This window comes from Netta rufina (assembly GCF_964035555.1).
Source record: "Netta rufina genome assembly, chromosome: 2".
NCBI classification, from domain to species: Eukaryota; Metazoa; Chordata; class Aves; order Anseriformes; family Anatidae; genus Netta; species Netta rufina.
Genome location: NC_140124.1, coordinates 85,310,462 through 85,333,637, shown reverse-complemented (window position 1 = coordinate 85,333,637; position 23,176 = coordinate 85,310,462). Strand labels below are relative to the sequence as shown.

The 23,176-nt window shown below is 42.6% G+C and overlaps 1 protein-coding gene across 4 annotated transcripts in view; it reads left to right on the top strand.

Annotated features, from left to right (window-relative positions):
- Positions 1–7,668: 7,668 nt before the first annotated feature.
- TENT4A (terminal nucleotidyltransferase 4A) overlaps positions 7,669–23,176 on the top strand; it is a 59,549-nt gene continuing 44,041 nt past the window's right edge. For all 4 annotated transcript variants that reach the window (XM_084306884.1, XM_084306883.1, XM_084306882.1 and 1 more), the window contains exons 1-3: positions 7,669–8,763; positions 21,530–21,653; positions 23,071–23,117. In XM_084306884.1, coding sequence (XP_084163010.1) covers positions 7,856–8,763; positions 21,530–21,653; positions 23,071–23,117 — 1,079 coding nt within the window. In that variant the 5' untranslated portion in view covers positions 7,669–7,855. The remainder of the gene's footprint in view (positions 8,764–21,529; positions 21,654–23,070; positions 23,118–23,176) is intronic.

The window sequence follows — 23,176 nt, the reverse complement described above, 5'->3', positions numbered from 1 at the left end:
GGCTGCAGGGACCTTTCACTCAGCTGGGGAGAACATCAGGCTCAGGCCTTTCATTCAGCTGGGAACCATCAGTGAACTGGCTGTACACCAGGTCTTACCAGAGAGTATCGCTGGCCTCTGAGGCCTCCTCGTGACCTCACAGGAGGAATCTGGGGCTGTTTCCATCCTTCTGGATGCTTTGAGCCTATGGTGTTTTTGAAGCATGGAAAATGAATGAAGCTGCCCCTTTATGAAGTTACAGGGTGCTTCACCTTGGCTTGTGGCAGCAGGAATGGCAGCCTCTCCTTGCATAGGCCCCTGACCTACCTGGAGTGACAAGAACTATTCTCCCAGCTCAACCTAAGCAGTCATCACAAGCAACCACAAATCCTCAGCTGACATTTCAGTCCCCCTTCCTCATGCCTTTTCTGGTCTTGGCACAGTAAATGACTACTTGTCCATACAGTGCTTACCTGTCCAGGAGCTTGGAGTCATAGACTTGTTGTGGAACTGGTGCTTGCTGAGATTGGACACTGACTGGTGAACACACCCCTTAATTTAATTCATGTGGCCGTGGAGGGGAGATTGCCATTGAAGATAACCATCCTGTTCATTGCTGATACCTACAGACATGAGACAGAGGCGCTGCCGACATAAGAGGGCCTTGGGGTGTTCTGGTGTGTCTTGGTTGCCTTCAGCCTTCAGGATCCCTAAGGCTTGTTTGTTCCTCTGCATGGGTGTAAGGCACCTAGATGAAATGGTATGGACAAACTGGAGAAGCCCTGGAAAAGTCCTAGCTGATCTCTGGCCACAGTCTGTCCATCCACTGAAAAGAATGATGGTGAGGCAGTTTATTGTGTCTCAGGGGAAGCAGAAGAAGCTGTAAAGGGGCTACTTGGTTCTGTTATTGAGCAAGGAGGTTTTGGTGCTAGAAAGCTTGAGTACTACTAGAAAGTTTGTGAGAGAGACATCTGAGTGCTGTCCTGTCGACCCCTGGCCTTGACTTTAGCTCCTTCAAAGACTAAATGGCAAAGGTGTATACTGACAGATGAGTCAGAACTGTGGGTTTTCGTGCCCCTTGGCCAACACCTCCATCTGACCACTCCATCTCCTTTGTTATCCTCCTTCCTAGTCCACATCTTCCTCCACATCAAAATAAATGTTCTCTTAGTGACTCACACTTTCCCATCCTTGTTCTTATCCTCATTCTAAAGGACCTGCTAAACCATGTTATTCCTTCCCATCAGTCCCCATCTAATCTATCCTACACCTGCTCCAAATTAATGTTATCTAAAAACCCTGGCAAAAAAAAAATATTGCTCTCCTTTGATCTTCTGCACTTTTCAGCTCACTTATCCATGGGCCAATGTTAATATGACTCAGGTCAGCACTTTCATACAGGCATCAAGTTGTTTCTCTTCTAGAGATCTTCCTGAGATGTCATAGTGATTTAGTTGAGGCCCAAGAACAGTTAAAGGTAATAGCTTTGAAGGTGGAGATACAGGACATAGAAATACTTAGGCAGGGGGAAGTGCATTGCAAGAGAGTGCAGAACAAAAATATATAGGTATGTGCATGTGCTGCCTATAGATGAGGACTAGTGGGCAGGATAAACCAAAGAAAGATAATTAGGCAGCTGTCCACACAAGATCAATTAGCTTGCAGAAATCTGTACAAGATCAAATATGGCTTTGATCTAGCTTAGGAGCTAATAAGACTGAGCTTCTTCCTTCACCATGATAGTCTTTGCTGACACCCAATGTAACTTTTTTAACTCTATCCATAGTCATTCTCCTACGCATAAATGATTCTTCCATGTTTCGTGTTGAAGCAGCTGGTGCCCTATTGGGTGCCATGTGAACATGGCAGATGAGAGCTCAAGGACATATCCTCACTAAGCACATTTTATATCAGCTCTCTCATAAATTTTCCAGTACCTCTTTGCAATTTTTTATCCTGTCTTTTTTTTTTTTTTTTTTTAATAGTATCTTTCCTCAGCAGAAACATATCAAAATGAACAGATGTGAAAGTAAGCATTTTTTTTTTTATTGTAATATTGTTCCTCGGAGGAATGCATTACTTACAGATTCTTTTCCCAGCAGAAGGTCTAGCCAGATCTGCTTTTTCCTTCCATTTCAGAGCATGTGCAGCCACATTCTGAATTGGGACCCCTTGCACTCGCCAGGATTCACACAGCCCTCAGCTGTCTTCTAAACAACAACCTGGAGAATGACAACTTAATAATGATCCTGGGACCTCCTTGACTGCAAACAAGAGTAAGAGAGGAATCCTGACCAGTTCCAGGAATTCGCTGTCATGAACTGCCAATAGAGTCTCCTTAAAGTGTTCTGTCGACCTGTCCTTCAATGGCAAGTTATCCTTCTTACAAAAGCAACTTCTCCATTATCAGGACATGAAGGCAGAGCACCTGATTTCTTACAACTATTCAGATCCCACTTAGAAAAAATACTTCCAAGAGCTTTACAGATATTTAACACAAACTTCCCCTGTTTATGATCTCTCTCATAGATATTTTTTACATCTAAAAATATGCATAGAATGGTCTTCTGTGCTTGTTACCAGAATTTAATTTCCATGTCTAAATAAGGCTTTGAATAAAGGAAGTTGTCCTCTAGACAAGGAAGAGAGATGAAATAGAGCATAAGAACAATTTACAAAGTTGCATAGACCATCCTTAAAGCAGAACAGTTAAATATTTTTGTCATAAAAAAATGTAAAAAATAATAGTGTTAAGAATATAATTGCTGTGTAATAAACCAAGACAAATCTTCATAATAAAGCAACCTTTTGAAAGTAATCCCCATTAAAGCCCCAAACGTATTAAGGGAAATACAATGTGGGTATATCAGTTACACATTTATCTCACTTCTGGTGTAGTACTGCAAATCCATACGATGTACATATGACAAAAGCTCTCCAAGGCAGAGAGCTCCAGCAAGAAGCATTGACACACATTCAGCATTAAACACTGGTGGTGGGGCAAGAATCACACCTGGCTGTCCATGCAACCCCTCTCTCTCAAATTGCCACCCTGACTGCAAGTGTAATTGAGTGACTTGTGAACTGCCTCCCACGCTTTCTCCATTCACCACCCAGCTATTCTATATAGGCAGCTAGAAGAGGCTTTCAATGTGTATGAACACGCCTGGCTAGAAGCTGCAGCTGTTCAGCAGTTGATTTATCATCTGTTCAGCTTCTCTGACACAGGGGTGGCATCCTTTGTAAGACTGGGGGAAGATGGAGTGGGAAGAAGAGCTGGCTCGTGGCTGACAGCTGTTTCAGCCTCTGCAGTTTAATTCGCTGCTGAATATGCCTCAACACCCCAAACTTGGCGGAAGCTCAGCGTTCATCAGAAATGGACACTGAGCCAAGGGAAGGAGGACTGAGCAAAGTGGAAGATTTAAGGAGGAAAAGATGACACGATTTTAGCCTGTTCAGTGTTCCAGACCTTCTCTAATGGGAAACAGAAAAGGACATTTTGAAAAAGGTAAAAGCCTGGGTTTCCGGAGGACTGATTGCAAGAATGCCCCAAGCCATGCCTTGTAAGAACCAGAAACTCCAGTTCTGCCTTTATATTCACCTCCCCAGTTTGATCCTCTCAGCTTGAGAGATGAAAACTGTATTGCCCCTCTCATGTCCAGGAATGTATTTACTGAAAAAATAAAAGTGTCAGGAGTGCAGCTAATGAAACTCTCTCTCCTTTACCTCCTCCCCTGTCTCCTGGTGACTAGCGCACTCTGAGGGTCAAGGGTTAGAGATGCACCTCCTTGGCTAGACAACCTTTCTCTTGTGCTTCCATCCAGCTACAAAAAATAGTTTGCTCTTTTCTTTACTATCTCTGTCTTCAGTAGATACAGGTCTGATCAGAAACACTGCTGAGCCTGCCCCTGTGTCTTCTCCATGTCTTCTGTGGACTGCAAAGACTATGGAAGAGGAGCAGAGCCGGTGAGTGTGAAGGAGGTGATGCGTCAGAGGCTTGCAGAGACTGTGGATGGCCAGAATGAAGGTCATATGGGACAACATCCTGGAGTGGTGCTGGAGAGCGTGAACTGCCAGAGAACCTGTCGGTCACCTCTCAACCGCTGCATTGCCCTGAGAGAATCACACCTGTGGCAACTGCCAACTTCAGAGAAGGGAATTAAGGTTGCATCATAAGGGTATGTTGCATTTTCATCTCATCATTTCCAGAGGTGTAAACTGAGCCATGTTAAAGGTATGAGACATTGCCTACTTATCTCTGTATTAATGAGTTCAGAGTGTTTGTTTAAAAACAGATTAATAGCAAGCATTGGGCAACACTGCCTTGCATATTCCATTTAGGTAGCCAACTCAGCTGCCATCATTTACTAAATCATATGAACTATTCACAGAATTGGAATTGTGGTCATCAGGACATCAAGGTCATCAACCACAAGGTTACCAAAGACTCCAGCACTGTCACTGTTGCCAAATCAAAGATGTGTTTGGCTGAAGTTGAAACTGAAATACAAGCTTCATCCAGAAGGGAGCTGTGTGGTTGTGTTTCCTGTGAAAAACAGCCAGATTGAAACACTTTATAACAGATTAATTAAATGGCCTCAGAAGTAGTGAAACCACAGTTTTAGTCATTAGTTGTATCACTTTGACTACTGCCTTCAAATTCTACCTTAAAGAAACAGAAGTCACTGAAAAGAGCAGATATGGGAGCATTGTGGTACTGGCATGAAGACAGGCAGTGCTGGTGTGAGGCATTTTAATATGACATTAATAGTATGAATCAACCATGTGCTTTTCCCCACAGCAGGCAAGGCATTCTGCCTCCTCAGATTAGGATCATAATCTCATTCTCATTATCCAGGTCCTTACAAGTTCATCAGTGGGAAGGAAGATCTTTCAAAAAAAAAAAAAAAACCAAATTTTTTGACAATCAAAACTACATTTGACTTTCATACTTTCTGGGAGTCTTACCTTCAGTGTATATTTTCTTTCAGTAAAAGACAACTGAATTAAAATCAATAAGGCTTTTTATAAAAATCAGTCATTGCAAAGGAAATTCTCACCACCTTTACAGGGAATGTCTCATTTTAAGGAGACAAGATGTGAAACATGCTTTCCTTGATTATCTGTTTTACATATAGTCTTGGAAATCTTTTTGATCCAACCACTAAACTAGTATGCGTTTTTTTCCCGTCACTTCCTTCCCTCCTTTTCTTTCCTATTCCATGGACTTCCAGGTATTTTGTAAGTCAACAGATTTTTTAAATTCTTTTAGAGTAACACTGTTTCTTCCACAGGTCCAGGTCCAAAAGAGGACCTTGAACTGCAATATTTAGCAATGGATTCATGAACAAATTATCTTCCAAGCTCTGATTTTGATGGAATTTCTCTAAACAGAATTTTAACAAGAACAATTACTTTGACTGAAGAGTGTTAAATTATTAAAGAAAAATTGTATGCTAATATGAAGTAGTAAATGTATTTTAGGCCATAATATCATGAGAAGATTGTTTTCCAGAGTGCAACTGCCTTGTATATTTAGATATTAACAATATAGTTATATTCATTAAATACCTTGATCAATTGCATTCACTTATATTTGTCTCCAAAATCATGTCCCAGTGTCCCCAAATGGGAAAAGAATGGGACATCTCTCCCTTTTCTGATAAGAAGGAACACAGAAAGCAAGACATTAATTTCTTCCTACTGCCGTAATAACAGGTTACTGTATTTATGTGAGAGCTTGGTCTGTTATATGCAAGATTATGTTATGGATGCAAGATAACTTTAAACAACTGAATCAAAAATTCAGATTTCTTAATGGAGAGTCTAGAAACAGAGGAAAGTAAGAGCTGATGAGTAGGTAGAAGATGATAATTTTCCTTGTCCTTGTGACACGAGAAGCAATTGGCTGCTGTTGTTTCATATTACACACTTACAAAAGAAAGCATGTAAACGTCTCCTCCTTTTCTGCAGAGATATTTCACTGACCTGCTGCAACCTTCAATCATCATGAGATACATCAGCGGACTGGTGTGTTAATAAACCACTGCTTACAGATTTATCAGAGGAGACTTCTTTCTTCTTCATATTCTTAAAATGTTGAGTAGGTCATGAACCTTGAGTAGGTTATGCCCCAAACTTCTACCTCATGCCCACTATTACACATGGCATTTGCTGGCATAGAAAGAACTGACAAAACACCATTGTACCATCAGAAATTCTGAATAGAGGAACGCAGTTAAAACCAGTGAGAAGCAAACCCTTCAGAGAAGATGGTGGCTACTTCAGGGAACAGCCTGGTCCTTCCAAAACAGTATGGGGACTGGTGAGAGTCCCTAGAATAATGTGTTTCTTCTCAGTCAAAAGCTGCTTTTGAGTTATTGCTTCTTCAAGCCAGCCAGGTCTCTGCCAGTTAAGCCTCAAAATGAAGGTGGAGATAATTTTAGCAAGGTGGGAAATCAGGTGCTGTGTTTTTAAGGATATCGGCAGGGCAGGGAAGAATAAAATAAAATAAAATAAAATAAAATAAAATAAAATAAAATAAAATAAAATAAAATAAAATAAAATAAAATAAAATAAAATAAAATAAAATAAAATAAAATAAAATAAAATAAAATAATCAGATCACGAAACAGCAGAGTTTGGAATTGCCTCCATTTGGTGCTTTTTTGTTGTCGTTGCTTGTTTTTAACACTGAACAATATTTCTTCATTAAGATTTTTAACAGGGCAGCTTGAAGTTGTGATCTTTACCTACGGTGTGACAAGTCAGTACATGGCTAAAAGGGGTCAAGGTCTGGGCTCTGTGGTGTCCTGGCTCTTGGTATTTCAGAGTGGATCTACAAAGTAAGCACAGGCTGAGGTGTGTGGAGATGCTGCTGATTCCCAGGTCCTCTCACTAAATCTGGGCCATCTTGGAGGCAAGGATTCAAGGTATTTGGGGATATGGGGATAAAAGAGTGTAATTTTGTGGTTGACTTCTCATGGCACACATATGGGAACAGAGGTGACAGCCCTGTTTGTGTGTCTCCAGGTTAAATTAAAGTTATCCAAAACCCTCTGAACTGTACAACCAAGGGCTCGAGCAGCTGAACTCCGTGCTGTAGGTCTGTGTCCCGGGTTGACGGGCAGCGCGGTGAAGGTGCTTTGTGTGACAGGACCAACGGTCCTTCCCCGTGCCCGGGCTGCGGTTAGTCCACCGCGAGCTTTTACGTGCCGTGAGTCTGTTACTCCTGACGGCAGGTCTGCTTCTACAGGAAAAGAAGCGAACGGCCTGCTGCTTGACTTCAAAAAAAAATAAGATAACTAATAAGGAGGCTCCGTGCAGCTCCCCTTTCCCTACAGTTTAAGGGAAGGGAGCCGCCTGAGGCACTGACGTTAGACCGTCCCCTCACAGCACAGCGCCCCCCACCCGGGGCAGCGCCGCTCTGCGCAGGCGCGGCAGGCTCGGACCCCCCCCCTCCTCTCCCGATCTTTTCCGAACCCTTCCGAAGCCCCCTCCCGGCCGCGCATGCGCGCTGAGAGGGAGGGGGGGGGGGGTGCGTGTAAAGCATCGCAACGTCCTTCCCGCACCCCCCCCTTCCCCGGCGGCGCGCACGCGCGGTTGCCGGGGCGGCGGGGCCAAGGGGACGGGCAGGGGGGTGCCGGTTTAAACGGGGCGGCGCATGCGCGCTGCGCCGCCTGGCTCTGCCTCGGGGGCCGCCACATTGGCTCGGCGAGGGGAGCGCTGCGGGCAGCGCCGGGCCCGCCGTGCCCTGCCCCTGCCCGTCCGCGTCCCCGTGCCCGGCCCCATGCCCGTGCCCGCGGCCCGGCTGGAGGCAGCGGCAGCGGGCGCGGCCCGGCGCTGAGCTGCGCTGCGCTGCGGGCGGAGCGCGTGGATGGATCCCCGCGTGGCCTGGATCCAGCCCGAGCAGAAAGGCCCCGCGAATGCGCTCTGGATGCAGATCTGGGAGACCTCGCAGGGCGTGGGGGGCCGCGGCGGCGCCGGCTTCCCGCACTACCTCTGCCTCAACTCCCCGGCGCTGGACCCGGCCGCCGCCAGCAACGCCGCCAACGCCGCCGCCAGCAACGCCGCCGCCTCCTCCTCGCCCCCTCCGCCCCGCGGCCACGGCTGCGCCCGGCTCGGGGCGCCCGGCCCCGGCTGCTGCTCCTCGTCCTCGCCGCCTTCGCCCTCGCCGTCGCCGCCGGCCCTGCTGGCCGGGCTGCTGCCCGCCGCCACCGCCGTTGCCCCCCCCCAAGCCCCAGCCCCAGCCAGCGGTGGCGGTGGCGGCGGGGAGGGAGGGCGGCGGCTGCAGAAGTCGCCGTCGGTGTCGTCGTCGTCGTCGTCGTGCTCGTCGGTGGAGTCCGGCACCGAGAGCCCCGGCTTCTCCTCCTCCTCGGGCTCCTGCGGCGGAGGCGGCGGCTCCTCCTCTTCCTCCTGCGGCCCCCGGGCGGCCGTGGCTCCTCCCGGGCTGCTGGGCAGCGGGGCCGGGCCCGGGGAGTTTTTTAACTTCCACGAGAGCGAGAAAGCGAACAGTGTGAACGGGCACCACCCGCCTCCCCCCCCGCACCTCGCCCGCGGGCCCCACCACCCGCCGCCGGCCTCCCCCCAGCAGCACCAGTACCACCCGGGCCGGAGGAAACGGGAGAATAAAGCCAGCACCTATGGCATGAATTACCTGCTCTCCGGCAGCCGCGGCGTCGCCGCCAACACCTCCCCGCACCAGCAGCGGCAGCCGCCCCAGCCGGCGCTGCAGAGCCCCGGCACGCCCTGGAAGACGAGGAAATACAGCCCGGGCGTGCAGGGGTGAGCAGCCCCTGCGGGGAGGGCGGGCAGCGGTGGCACGGGCTGCTCCCGGGCCGGTTTGTGGCACCGGGGCTTAGGGGTGGGGGGGCAGGAAACGGGCTCCGTGCTTAAATCGCCTCTGGGTGGCTCCTGTGCTGGAGCAGAGGCACAGCGGGTTAGGCCTTGCCTTGGGGGAAGTTGAGGAGTGAAGGTGTCAGGCCGCTGTTGAATGCCTCCTGCAAGGATTCAAGCGTAGATGGGCAGGGGAAGCTTTTCTGACCTCCTAGGGGTCGATTCAGCGTAACAGGGTGAAGTGGAAGGCGTCAGTCAGTTCACAGGACCTCAAAGGAAGCCTTTGCAGCAATTTTTAAATGCCTCTGCTCAGGCTGGAACAGATGGGCAGCTTGGGAAAGTGTTAAGGACAACCACTGTAAGGGAAATGCCCAGCTCTGGATGAAATAAATGGCAAAAGTCAGTGTGGCCCTATAACGTTTTTGAAGGAAGCGTGCTGCCTCTAAAGTAGACCCAGCCAGCTGATGTCTAAACTGAAATCTTCCCTTCCTGAAGAGTGAGAACACCTTTTTATAAAGGTTATCCTCTTACAGGACCATCGCTTTCCCGTATGAATGGATAGCTGGGGAGTTGATTCAGCCTGCTATGGAAGTGTTTAGGAGGGACTGGAGGTTGAAGAAAGCACCTCTGGGGTGCTCTGTGAGACTTGTCTTTCAGCTGTCAAATTTCAGTCAGCAAGGGATAACATTGCTTTCTAATTTTAAGGTTATCCTAGTCACAGAAAAAGTGCTAGCTGCACTGATGGACTGTAGAAGATTTCTGATGTCATTTTGAAAATATTCTCTTGGAACTACTAAACTCCAAAGCTCTTGGATGCAAGTGGGAGTAAAGGCGCTACGTATCTGTGGAAGGAAATAGATAACAGGGTGCACTTCCAGAGCTGGAGAAATTGAGCAATTTGACTGAAGAACAGAGTTTTGCTTTTCTCTTTTGGGCGGTAGTAACAGGCATTGGGTGCACTGAAGTTATTCGGAAGTATTAAATACATGTATTTAGAGTTCTGTTTTTGCAAACCGTAGCCTCTCCTGCTGGAGGTCAAGATTCGACTACTCTTTTTATTCCCAAAGTGACGCTGTAAATGAAAATTGCTGGCAGGAAGCTCAGATGCGTGTTTAAAATTCTAATAGCATCTCAAAAACAGTCAAAGTTTCTTTGCTTTATTCCCACAGATACGCAGCAGAATGCTTGCTTAACATCTTAATCAGTATAAGACAAGTCAGTGCCACTGAGGCAGGGCTACGGGCAGACAGGTAACAGAGTTGCCTGAGGTCATCAAGCAGGGCAGTGGTGAAGCTGGGAATCAAAGCCAGATGCTGCAAGTTCTGTTCTCTTGCTGCTATAGGCAGCACCACCTTTGCTACCCACATACCCTTCTTGTCTTTTGTCTTCTGCCCTTTTGTTTTCTGCTGGCTTTCCCTTAATGAAGGTTACACCACTTATACTAGGGAAGTTCGTAGAGAATCCACATACAATGAAGTTGTTTAGCCAAGCTTCATTTGCACTATTCAGTTGCGTAATACAGGTTGCACTTTAGCTGAGGAGTTGATGCCAAGTTGTTGGCTAAGTATCTTTTGAAAGTGGGAGCTGTTTCCTGATCTTCTGTCCAGAATCCGTGCTATTGCACAGAGACCTGATGCTAGGACAGGGTCACTAGGGCAGATAACTGCAGCGTGTGATCCCCTGGTTCTTTGTGGTCTCACTATTAATTTGTCAAATCATTAAGCTTCACAAAGCTATGTGGAAGCTTTTCACAGAGCAACAGGGAGCTAGTCCTGGAGGACAGCATGGAAGTTGAGATGACAGGCTTATCTAAGAAACAGTTCTTGCCTTAAACTTTCAGTTCTGCTACTAAGGGTGAATCTTGGACAAACGTGTTTTCTGGAGCAATTTTTTGTTTGGTGTTGGATTTTTTTTCATGAAGTACTCATGATGGAAATAATACAAACATATTGTCACTGACAGAGTGGTTTTAGGTGTCTAGTTTCTGCAGTAATTCCTGCCTGCTGGTGGGTTTAATTTCATTTTCCCAAAGCCAGGCTGGTGGCGTGTTTGTTCAAGTATATATAGTTTAGCTGTTCAAATAATAATGCACTGGGAAGATTGGTGTGGGAACAGATCCTTACAGCAGTTGCTTCTGGATCATTTTTCCTTATTTGTTGCCCAGCATTACTTGCAGTTGTCAGCTCAGCTCTGAAGCATCACTTCTCTAACTGTGGTGGTCTGTTGGCAGAGTATCTTCTGTGTGTCCAAGTGTTGTGGGAAACTGTCTAGACAAAAAGGAATCCCTACAATCTTCAGTTGCAGGCTGCATTAGGCATAGGTAGGAGCAAAAAAGGACTTGATCATAGATGCTGTTATACGCCTTATAGGCATGAATGTTACCTGGTAATGATGTAAAGCGTGGTTTGCTGTGTATATTGTTCTTTGCAGAATGTCATTTAGGTGTTGTAGAAAAAACAATAAGCTCGTGGTGTTCTGTAGCCTCTTTTGGTAAGAGGCAAGGAATGGGTAGGCCCTGCCTGTGCTCTTCCAGGATATGCAGTAGGACTTCTGGTGAAATACTTGTGTGCTTTGAGGTAGTTCTGTGCTTTCTCCAGTTTCTCCTTCAGAGCTGGAGATGGTCTGTCACAGTGCATGGCATCGCCATTTTTTTCAAAGGGATCATATTCTGAGGCTCAGTGATGGTAAGTATAGTGATTTTTGGCAATGCAGAGTGCTGTAAAAGGCTCTGATTTGCTATATTTTATGCACAGTATTCCTTTTTCTCTAGAGGACTCATCTATTGCTTTCACCACCTCTTGGCAGTAGCATGCCAATGGTTGTGCTGTAAAGGAAATACTCTCTCATAAAACAAAAGTGTGAGAATAGCCGTGGTTGATTAGATTTCATCCTAAAGCTGTGCTTTAGCTTGCCCTAGGTTGACCTGTATGTCTGTTCCCAGATGTTTGGAAGATGGTGAGGAGAATGAGCTTTATTTGTTCCACTGCTTCAGTGGAGTGATTAATTTAGCACCAGGGTAAATTCCAAAGTGCCTGGGTTTAGATTAGGAGTGCAGCAGAGAAGGGAAGACAAAATGATTGATTTCAGATGTGAGCAGACAAGCGTCTTATGTGACTAGATTAGCTCAAACTTCTGTGACTTTTCAGAACAACAGGTGATTCCTTGCTAGTCTGAAGTACATCTTAAGTGGCTTTAAATTAGATCTACAGTCTTAGTCGGCTTTCTTTGTACATCAAAGTAATAGCTTCTGTTTCTATAAAGTATGTATTTAAAACATTTGAAACATGTTTTAAATATGTTTCGTGTAATATAAATATATCTTAGCATTCAGAGAGCATGAGGGTGCTGAAAGTTTATTTCAGAATGTGAAATTAAGCTATTGTGAACTTCTTGTTGTGAACTCTGCTGCTAAGTTTGCACTGCTTGTGTAAACAGGAATATGGCAATTTCTCCTAAGATGCTAAGATGTAGCTAATGGCTTGTGAGTAGTATAAAGTCATAGTTGATTTAATTCTTTTTAATATGAATCTAACCAAGTGAATAAGGAATTGACATATTTAACTGTATAAGCCTGTTCTGCTTGAAACTTAATTCAAAATATTCAGATTAATTGTAGACATTGAATAAGATTAGTGCTGCAATACCTGGCATATCTACTTGGTACGCTGCAGTGCTGTGCAGAAACAGCAGGCCTGGCTTGTTGAGGGCCAGTGTGGGTACCAGAAGCCCGATGATGTGCTGAAATGGTGCTCTGCGTGTGGTGATAGCCATGCATAGCAGCTGGCAGCTTGCAAAACTGCATCCACTTCACCCCCATAGCAGTTGTCTTTGTCTCGTTAGAGAGAGACGCAACTGTTCTGTTGGAGCTCGCCAGTGCAGACACCTCCACGTGTGATCCGCCTGAAGGAGGATGCAAGCTGGCAGAGGCTTATGCCTAGGAGGAGTTCTTATGCACAGAGTAAGGTTATGAAGATGCTTCCCCTGACCACTTGTTTCCCTTTTCAGCAGCTGAAGGATACTGTCTGCCAAAAGTGATGTCCTGAAATTCATGTCTGTAGCTACTGGGATGTGGTGGTCACATTGTATATCAAACTTACATTAGTTTTTTTCTTCACCTGTGCCGAAGCATTTCTGCCTTTCTTGCTTACTTTGCTTTTATGATCTATTGCTGAACTTGACCAAGAGAAATCCAGCTGGATTTTGTGCTGTGCAGATTGACTGTTGAAGATGCTTTTTCAGGACTTAGCAGAGCTCCAATTGTGTATTTGTCAACTCTTGCCTTTTACTTTGCTGCTGTTAGAGCTGGACGCTGCAAGTTAATGTGTAGGGATGCCATATGGATAGTCTTTCTTGCAAATTTACATTCTCTTGTATTTTGACTGAGCTAAAGAAATGTAAACTTTGGAAACTGAAGCTTTTGCTGTCTGCGCTGGAGCATCCAGCATTCGTAAGGGCCTTATGGGATTCCCAGACGTGGTATTCTCACTCTTCCTTATACAACTGGAGGTTGGTATGCAGCAGAGTTCAAGGGTAGCTGCTGGATGGATTGTCAAAGCAATCAACATGGGCCTGTGATGGTATTTCCTGGAGAAAGCCCTGATTTCAGTGATATGGGGCTCTTGGGCTGACAGGGCTGCAGAGGGTGCATCATGCTTATTGTGGATTTAACTATGAATTTGTACCTGCTCAAAATGAATTGAGCTTTTGGGCTGAACAGCATCCTGTGGCATGGTGTTCCTCAGATAAGTTAAGCATTGTGTAAAGAACCATTATTTTTTGTCCTGAGTCTATCGCTAGAGGTGTAATTGCTGCCAGCCATGCCTGTATTATCCAGGCAATGTGTGCCTTTTGTACCGGGCTTGATAAAACTTTTCTTTCACTCTATTTAATCGCTTCTGCTGAAGTTGTTCCTTGCCTCTAAATGTTTATCATCTCTGCATGCTTGACGGTTCTGCTCTATCTCTGGAACTTGAACAAACCAGGCTTGTATGCAATACTGTCACTGTATTCCTGCATCCAGGAGCTTTCTACCTTGTTCTGTTTTCCAGCACTGGACTTTCCTGTTCTCTTTGGCTACTGAGTATTGAACAGACTTTTGCAGAGTTCTTACTTCTAGATCTTGATTCTCAGTGTTGAGAGTCAGTGCAGAGCCCCTCGTTGTATCCTTGTAGAGACAGGCTAAGTATAAAGCACAACCAAGATGATTGTGAGAAGGCTGTATCTCAAGTTCTGCCTGATAATTATTCATTGTGCAGTCTTTTACCGTCCACCTGCAGTTCTTCAGCTAGCTTGTTCCTGATAACCTTGCTGCCTCAGATTTTTCTGCTTTACTATTTGTCCATTTTTCAGATTGCTCAGAGGATGTTGAATAGTACAGGACTCGTTGGGGCTTCACTTGTGACCTTCCTTCAATAGAAAAACTAAGTTTCAGCAGCTTGTTTTCCATTTAGAAACAGTTCTTTCTCTACTAGAAGGTCTTCACTTCCAATTTTATGTCAGCTTACTTCCTTTGTAAGTTTTTGTAAGGATGTGGATTTATCAGATGCTGGAAAGTAGATAATAGGATTTCCTTTGTGGTTCACTGATTCGGGCAAATAATTCCCAGTGGTTTTCTTTGAGACACTGCTTCCATCTGAGAAAGCTGTGTTTACATCTGGACATAGCCATAACTGTTCATGGGTTGCACTGATTTTTGTCTTTGACTAGTTGGACTATAATGAATGTCAAACCTAATTGTTTTAATTAAAAAAAAAAAAAAAAATTGCTTCTTAATGTTCCTGTAATACAAATGCAGAACTGAACGTTACTTTTGGTGAATACCAAATTGCCAGGAATAGATTTTGCTGTGAAGTATTTCCAACTAAGAAGTCAATTTGGGGCAAGTTCTCACTGTAAAGTAGGGATTAGGGAAACCTCTCTGATGGAAAGAGAGGAAGTTAGCTTGTCTTGCATTGTGATCATTTAACCTTCTCTGTTCTGATCAATTAATTCATTTAACAGAAGCATTTTTTTTGGCTCGTGAGCTAATTTATCCTTTCCTAAGCTTAGGTTTGTATCTTGTTATGTTTTTCCTCGTGATCCTTTTTAATATCGTTAATCTTCCAAATCCTCTTTTCCTGCTTTGCACATGACTTTGGGTTTTTGAAGACATCTTCTGATGGAATCCTATGACAAGGTAGCGGAAGACCTTTTTTCCCTAAAATCTGATTAGTGATGCATACTTCTGCTAAGCAGGTAGCATTATATCTTTGATATTCTTTTAAACTGCCTCTTTTGGTTAAAATTCTTAAATTAAGAAGCTGCTTCTTCTATGTAGCAAACTGCAGCAATACTTAAATCCAAAAAAAACTTTTGTTGCCCTTCAGAGAGACTCGATGTGTAGGGTTCGCTGTTGATGTTCAGATTGATGCTTTTTGAATTCGGCTGTGTGCTTGCTGCTCAAGATTAAATTGAGTTGCTTCTCTGAAAATTTGCAGTGGCTACTGTGATGTGATGCATGGCTGCTGCACAGGCACGGTTTCTGTCACTGATGTTTCTGTCGTTGCAACCTTTCTGACTTGTCTGGGATGTTAATCGCTTGCTATCTTTGGGCATTTGGAAAAGAATAGCATTAAGACAGGAATTTCAGTGTTTAGCGGTTCTATTTATTGGCATAGCGAGCTCGCTGATCCAGTTCCAAGGTTTAACATATGGTATCCTCCTTCATTGATGCAACAAAATAATAATGTGATGTTTTCTTGGTGGTGTGGCGAAGACGAGCAGCCTGTCAGGAGCCACGTACAGCTGTTCAGAAGCTTGCATAGCAGATCTGTTTTGTCATGTATCAGCTTGGAGATAATACTAATATATCAGTTTCTTTTCTGGATTTTAGTATAATGCAGCTTTTTTAAGGTCATTAAGAAGCTAATTGGTTGGGTTTCATTTTATTGATGGACTTTGAAAAGCAGATTAGTTTTGATTGGTTTTCTCTTCCAAAATACAAACAAATTCTCATAAGTCTGGAAACTTGTGGCATAAATCGATCCATTTGCAGTGGAAAGGGAATTTAGTTTTGTGAGTGCTCCTAACATGTAAAGTTCAGTTGACCACAAGCTTGATCTGAAATTAGGACTGGATCTGACTTGGGGCAAAGAAAGGTTAGAGATAAGACCACTTGTGGAAGAGGTACAATAAATCTTAAAGACTGCCCTCTGCACTCAGTGGATGAGAACAAAAGTTCTTTTCTTCCGTTCTCCCTGAAGTTCTCTTAGGCTGAGATTTTACCACTGCTGTCCAGAGTTTGCTGCCTTCCGTACAATTACAGTGACAAAAGTAATTGCTGTCTGACGTCCTGTGTCATGTGAGACTGGTTTGCAGCAATATCATATATGAGTGCAGCGCTGTGTTTTCTGCTCTGCAAGCCTAGAATACTGCATAGGGCACAGGGTGCTGTTCCCTGAGCACTAGTTGTACACAGAAGTGCAGGTGCCTGGTGGGTGTTAAGTGGGGTAGGAGGAGAAGAACTAGTAGCTGATGGCCTCTTCTGGGTCATGGTTCTAGTTTTGCTACTTCTGTAGTTGTATTCATTTTAAGTTATATTGGTAGAAGTCTGCATCTCGGAATATACTATTGCTTCAGTTGTGCACATTCATTTGTTTCATTTAGCTGTTCCTCAGTTTGTCTGTAACGCTGGTGTTAGCTGTTGAATGCATTTTGTTGTTGTAGCTTTGAGATTTCACTTACATTTTCTTGATAATAAAGTTGTGCTTTGCTGTAGTAGTAGGTGAAGGTAAAATGTTTCAACAGACTTGAGAAATACACACAATGGCTGCTGGGACTTTACCATTTAAGCTTGAGACAGCCAAGTCTTCAGGCACGTTTCAGAGTTCATACTTGACTGAGAACTTAGCTTACTGTTTGTAACCCTTATTTCAACAAAGCTCTCAAAATGCTGCCTTTCCTGCTCCATGCTGGTATTAAACACGTGTTGTAACTGAGGTGTCTATTCTTTAACAGGGGTGCTTGGCTAATGTGAAAATTAGCCAAGTTATTAGAAAATACCTTTCTTAATTAGAAAAATATTCATGTAGTAATGAATATATTTTAAGAAATAATACCAGTTGCATGTAAATGATGCAGTCATGTTTCTGTCCAAGAATAAATTGGTGAGCTTAATAGCGCAGACATGATATTGAAGACAAACAGTATGCTTCCTGGAGGGAACAAACACTGTTGCTTTTCATTCACTTTCTAGTTTGCTGATGCAGTTTGAGAAGTCATGTCAATACACTGAAGGCAGCCCTTGAGGTAACAAACGAGCTATGTATAAAATAGTACATGCAGACACAGTAAGTAATGAGTAAAGTAAATGATCTCTCTTAGAAACCTGCCTGTAAAGAAAAACATGACAAAAGATTAAGGACTTATCTCCTTGGTCTTATTTTAACCTGAAGCCCAGAAGTGTATCTCTGCCTTTCCGAAAACAGTAAAAGGGATAATTTTTTGGTAAGCAAAGGTGTTTATTGTGTTGCATAGTTCAGCCTGCAAGCAGCAGATGCTTACTGTGCTTAGCGTAATGGCATCAGTGAACGGTTGGTTCCTCCAGGGTGTTAAAATTAGCAAGATAAATAGTGTTTAAGTGCAAGTAGCCCTTCGTCTGCATCTCTGCATTTCTAATCTCTTCCACCCTCCATTAGCAGTATAGTTACACTTCACCAACAAATATAATTTCCAATATTTTAATATAGTGAAACTGCCTTTTTAAGAAGTCAATTAAAATGCCCAGCTTTAAGAGAGCAGTATAGTAGGAGTCTTAAACCAAGAAAGTAGGTATATAATAGGATGCTCTTATAGCCTAAGTTGTTTAAGAAGCTTGTGCTATATGTTAAAGGAAGCTCTATTTAAAAAAAAAATTTTTTTTTGCTTGCTAGTACCTCCTGTGCTACAAATTGAGATTGTTCTTAATGATGAAGATATCGTTGCAATCTTGACCAAGAAAGTGACAAGTGCTTCTGAAGATCAGAGAGGCTACATGAGCAAAATACTTAACTGGAAAGTATCCATATATTGGCTGGGTGAATGTCATGTTGTAGCCTGTTTTTAGACACCAAATCATTCCTGCAGCTAATATAGAAGTTACTCTGGGATTAGTCCTGAGCAGCATACAGCATCTGGCTGTGTATATCAGAGCTACTTTTTATGTGACTAGCATTCCAGTAATCTCATCTGAGCAAAGAGGCTTAGAAAATATCAACAGTAATAATACTCAGGTTTTTTTTTCTTTAATATCATTTTTGAGAAGTTTCTTTAGAAAGAAGCTAAAAGAAATGGCCAGGAGGTTAAATACTTGAAAATGCTGCATTAAGATCAAGTATTGTCTTAGGCTGACTCTGACGATAGCATTGATTCTTACCAAAGAGTTTTGATGATGTTTTCTGAGAAATAGAAACTGTTAAAATAAGGAAAGTAGAAAGGGGGGTGAACAAAATAAGTCTGTTGAATCAGTTCTCAAATCTTCTGTTTTGTGAAGTGCATTAAAAACTGGAAACCATATGCATCAAAACCAAGGAACTTGCTGGAGTGGCCAGGGCTTATACCAGGATTAGAGATGTGAAAGGGCACCAAGGGGAAGTCAGATCATGCTCTAAACCCTAAATGATCTAATTGCATTGCTATTTTTTTTATTTTTATTTTTGCCAGAGGGGGACTTGAAGTTCTCATCTGCACTTTCTTTGACTTTGACTTTGTTGAGGAATTGTCATGTTGAATTTCAGTAAGGAATGTTTAAATCCGGAGGACGATGACTCGTATACAGCCGCGTCTGATGGCATGTGCTCAGGAATTCTAGAGGAACTTCCCCGTTAAACCACAGCATCTAGTTTCAACTTGCAAACAGCTTTGATTATCTAACTCCCGTGGTGTTGTCCTGTGCAAACTGAAGCATTAAGTGCTTTCTTGGCAGGGCAAGAGTGGAGATGTGGAGCTGACTTGTTAAAAACTAGATCAGGGAAGGAAATGTTGAGTTGTTGATAATATGGTTAAGGATTGCCACACTTACTGCTCTGAGCAGAGGCTCACTGGGACACTGCAGTGGGAGAGTGCGTGAGTGCTTGCTTTGCCTTCTCCTTTCCTAATACTGAATGGCAACTGCAAACACAGCTTTTTGCAGGATGCCTGGATGTCAGGAGTGGTTGAACCTGGCTGGTATCCTAATGGATTCACTGTTAACCCTTATTAACGTGGTCATTGTGATAATAAAGATCTGTAGGATATGTATATATATACATAGAGAGAGAGAGAGAGAGAGAGAGAAATGTTTCTGAGATTCTTTTTTGAAGGCTTTTTAAAAAGTCGTAGGCTTGCTGTGCTTATGGGTTTACCAACTGCTTAGAAGTAACAAAGGGAAAGAATAAATGATTTACATTGTAATAAAGAAGGGTACTGGTGGAATTACTCAAGATGTGGCTGCACAATATATTCATAAATACCTGGAGGGAAGAAGTGAATGGGAAAAGGACAGAACACCAAGAGAAAAAGAAAGCCAGGGCTGATTGCAGACAGTTGTAATGAGAGTTCATTATTCAGTAGGTTACAAAACTGCAAATACATGTAAAATTAAATGCTAGTAAACATGGAGACAAAAATCTGAAGAAAAGTAACTCAGGCTGTACATGCCAAGTGGGTGGGCAATTGGTGGCAATTGTTCAGAAAACATCTCAGTGCTCCTTCAAAATGCTTTCTTTTAAAGAGTAGCTATATGCTCTGCTCCTCAAATAGCAATTAGTAGCAGTAGGAATGAACAATAAAAAATAAATAGCAGGTGTGTCATGGGCTAAGTGGTGTAATTACATATTGACTGTGTGCTTTTCTGGTCACCTGCCAAAAGTGTGGTGCAACTGAAAACAAGCTGAAGAAAGTCAGCACTGATCAAACTTTGGACCTGCTCCTGTGTCAGGGGAGAGAAGCAGATGAGGGTGGTTAGCTCGAGGGGGGAAGGAAACTGGTGGATAGAGACCGGTGAGCGTCAATGCAGAGTCTGCAAAACATTGTTTGGAGATGAGCTGCCAGTAATTATTATTATTATTATTTTTTCCTAGAAAAAGAGTATCAAGTAGACTCATTCACAGGCAGGAGTTTAAAATAAAACACTTCCTTACTCTGATGCATATTTAAGTTGTCATAGAATGTCATGAATGACAAAAGCATAAATGAAGTAAAAAGACACGGAAAAATTAGTGGAAGAAAAGTCTTTTGAACTAATACACATCATGTTTGGTATCCGCCCCAAAAGTATGTCAGAATTACTGTAGACTTGGAAGAATTGCTGCAAGAGAGTTGGATAACTGCTTTGTCTTCTCTTGCTTTCACCCTGTATCTGCCTAATGCTGGTTTTTACAGACAGGACAATGGGAAATCTTTAGTTGGGTTTCATTGCTTCATTTCTTTTTTTTTTTTTTTTTTTTTTTTTTTTAACCTTTCTAGAAACAAACTAAGAATAATATAGGAGCATGTTGATTTGTACCTTCTGTCTTGCTCTGAAGTCAATTACCTCAATCCACAAATTGAAAAGTTTGGTCTGCCTGCTGTGTAACTACACAGCAGTTATGTGTTCAACTGTGGATCAGCAGCTTAAGATAATTGGAAAGGCACATGGTAATTCTAAATATATACTCTCTAAAAGTAGTGTCTTTATGTTTTGCTGCTGAAATCTTTGTGTATAGAAAGGAATCCAGACACTTAAGAAGTGGGCAGTGCCTTCTGAATATGATCTGTCGAAGGATATCTGATAGGGAAGGAATTCTCTGGTAAAATGTTTTGCAAAACAGTCTCAGGAAAATATAAAAGTAGTTTAGAGTTCTGTTAGACTTACAAAATTTTCATTTTGGAAGGCTAAGTGTATTGACTATATATCAACGTCAAAAAGATCTTTGCTAAAATACCACAGCAGCAGTTATTGTCCTGTTTCAAGAAACTGTATTTTTTGTCTGGCGTGGCTTGGTGGTTTTCCATTGTAAACAAGCATTTATGTTCATCTGAAAACTTAAATTCATCTTCATTCACATTGTCAGTGAGTACCCTGTAATATCAGGAAGATGGGAAACGAAAGCACTTAACAGGTATAGAAAGATGCTGTGTGAGAACTCCTCACCCAATGGTGGTATTAACGTATTTTACACTGGAGAAAATGTTACAGTCCTTACTTTGAGTAGTTCAGTTGAAAGGTCATCTCCTGTATGAACAGATGGCTTGTAAAGGACTTGAATTGTTAAGGAAATACCCATTTGTGCAAGTGTATGTTTTTGTATCAAGGAATAATCAAATGGCCCTCTTAATAGCCCTCTGCAAAAACTCAATGCCAGTGGCCTGTAACTTCACTGTTGAGCACATAGGAAGGCTAGCAAATGTCTACCAGCGTTTGTGTCCTGTTATTTGACATCTTTAGCAGTTAGGTAATGTGGTGGGAGTTGATGTGTAGACATTGCTGAGATTACTGTGAGGTGCTGCCATGGAAATAAAGTATGAGTACGTCTTGAGGCCCTTGCCTCTCTGCTGATCCTAGACCCCAAACTGTCTGGCTTTGCCACCCAAAATCTAACTTCTGTGGTGCTCACCTCTCTGAAAGCACTGCTGGTTTTGGTTAAGCGATATTAAACAAAACCTATGGCCTTATTCAGGGTGTGTGAAATTATTGTAATAGTTAAATCATCATAATAATTGATGTTACTTTCTCTTTTAGACTACACGAAGAAATAATTGACTTCTATGACTTCATGTCCCCTCGTCCAGAAGAAGCAGCTATGAGAAGAGAAGTGGTGAAAAGAATAGAAACGGTCATCAAAGATCTCTGGCCTACAGCTGATGTGAGTGTAACTCAAGTACTGTTTTGCTTCTCCAGTAGATTGTAGAGCTCAATTCATGAAGCTATCTTTTGTTTTTGAGAAGTGAACAGATAAGTTTTAAGGTGATTGACTTGAATAAATATCACAACTTTTCAGAATTTTATTTTAAAAAGTGGAGGAAACTTAAAACCTAGATAGGTATGAGGCTAGCGAAGGCTACTGATAGCTCTTACTTAAGAAATGAAAAAAATATAATTGAATATCAAAATGAGCCTGACTATGTATCCACTTCTACAGTGGATCCTGACCGCGTGGATATTTGTAAATACAAATACTTCATAAAAGAACATTTTCAAAACCAAACTTCATTTTTTTGCATACTTTGCAAATTTGACATTTTTTGAATTACCTTAGTTCAGCTGTAGTGGGAAGATTGGGCTTTACTTTTTGAAGTATCTTCTAACCAAAATTGTTTTGTTTTCAAACTGTTTATTATCCAAAGAGCAAACTTCCTCCAAACAAAAAAACATCCAAAAAGAACTTAATGCAAACTGTATCTCTGTTACTCTGCTCGTATCTCCTTACCCTTCTAATTACAGATAGCAGGGTTGTTATTAACAAGCATAAAAAAGTTTCAGACTGTTGTGATTTCGTAGCCTTTAATAACCAGAACTGAAGGTTATGGGCACAATGTTGAGCTAAATACACTGTAAAGCCCATCTTCATCTTCACCTCCAATTTTTCTTAGCAATAAGATTTTTCTCGACCATGGGAACGGTAATAGTTACTGAAATGGCCCAGCTTTTTTATGGGTTGCTTCAAAGAAGTAAACTTGCAAATTGTGCTGTAAATGAGAGAGAAGAAAATCTCAGTTTTCTAGGGTGGACGTATAGTGAAAGTATCTGATCTGGACTGTGAATGTCTCTTCAGCATAATCTCTTGGTGCATGCCTCTCTCCCCTGAACATCTAGTACAATTTCAGTCATCCCTACAGTAAAATCTGGAGTACTTTTGTGTCTTATGAATTTAATATTTAGTTGTGCTTGTTAAACATAAGAATTGGAAAAAGAAATCCTTTAAACAAACAAAAAATTAGTAAAGTAGCCCTATGAGGAAAGAGGGCAGAGGAAGGAAATCTATAGCAGTTTATACTTCCGTAGAATGAAATAAATAGGTACAAGGACTTTTCAAAAGTTTATGCTGTCTGGCTTTCAGGCTTGGTAGTCATTTCATGTTGTAAAAATACAATTTCCCATAAAGTTGAACCTTTAAGAGAAGGTATATTTGTACAAGCTTAACAGTATACAGCAAAGTCTGTATACTGACACGTAAGCCCAGTAACTTCTTTTACTGGGCTGTATCTTTAACAGGTCCAGAAAAATCTTGACAAATCTTAAAAGTGAGCATTCATAAGTGATTTCATTTTTTTTTTTTTCAGGTCCAGATATTTGGCAGCTTTAGTACAGGGCTTTATCTTCCAACTAGGTAAGTAATGATTTACTTTTAGATAAAGCTTGTCTTTCAGTTTAATGGTAAAACTCAAA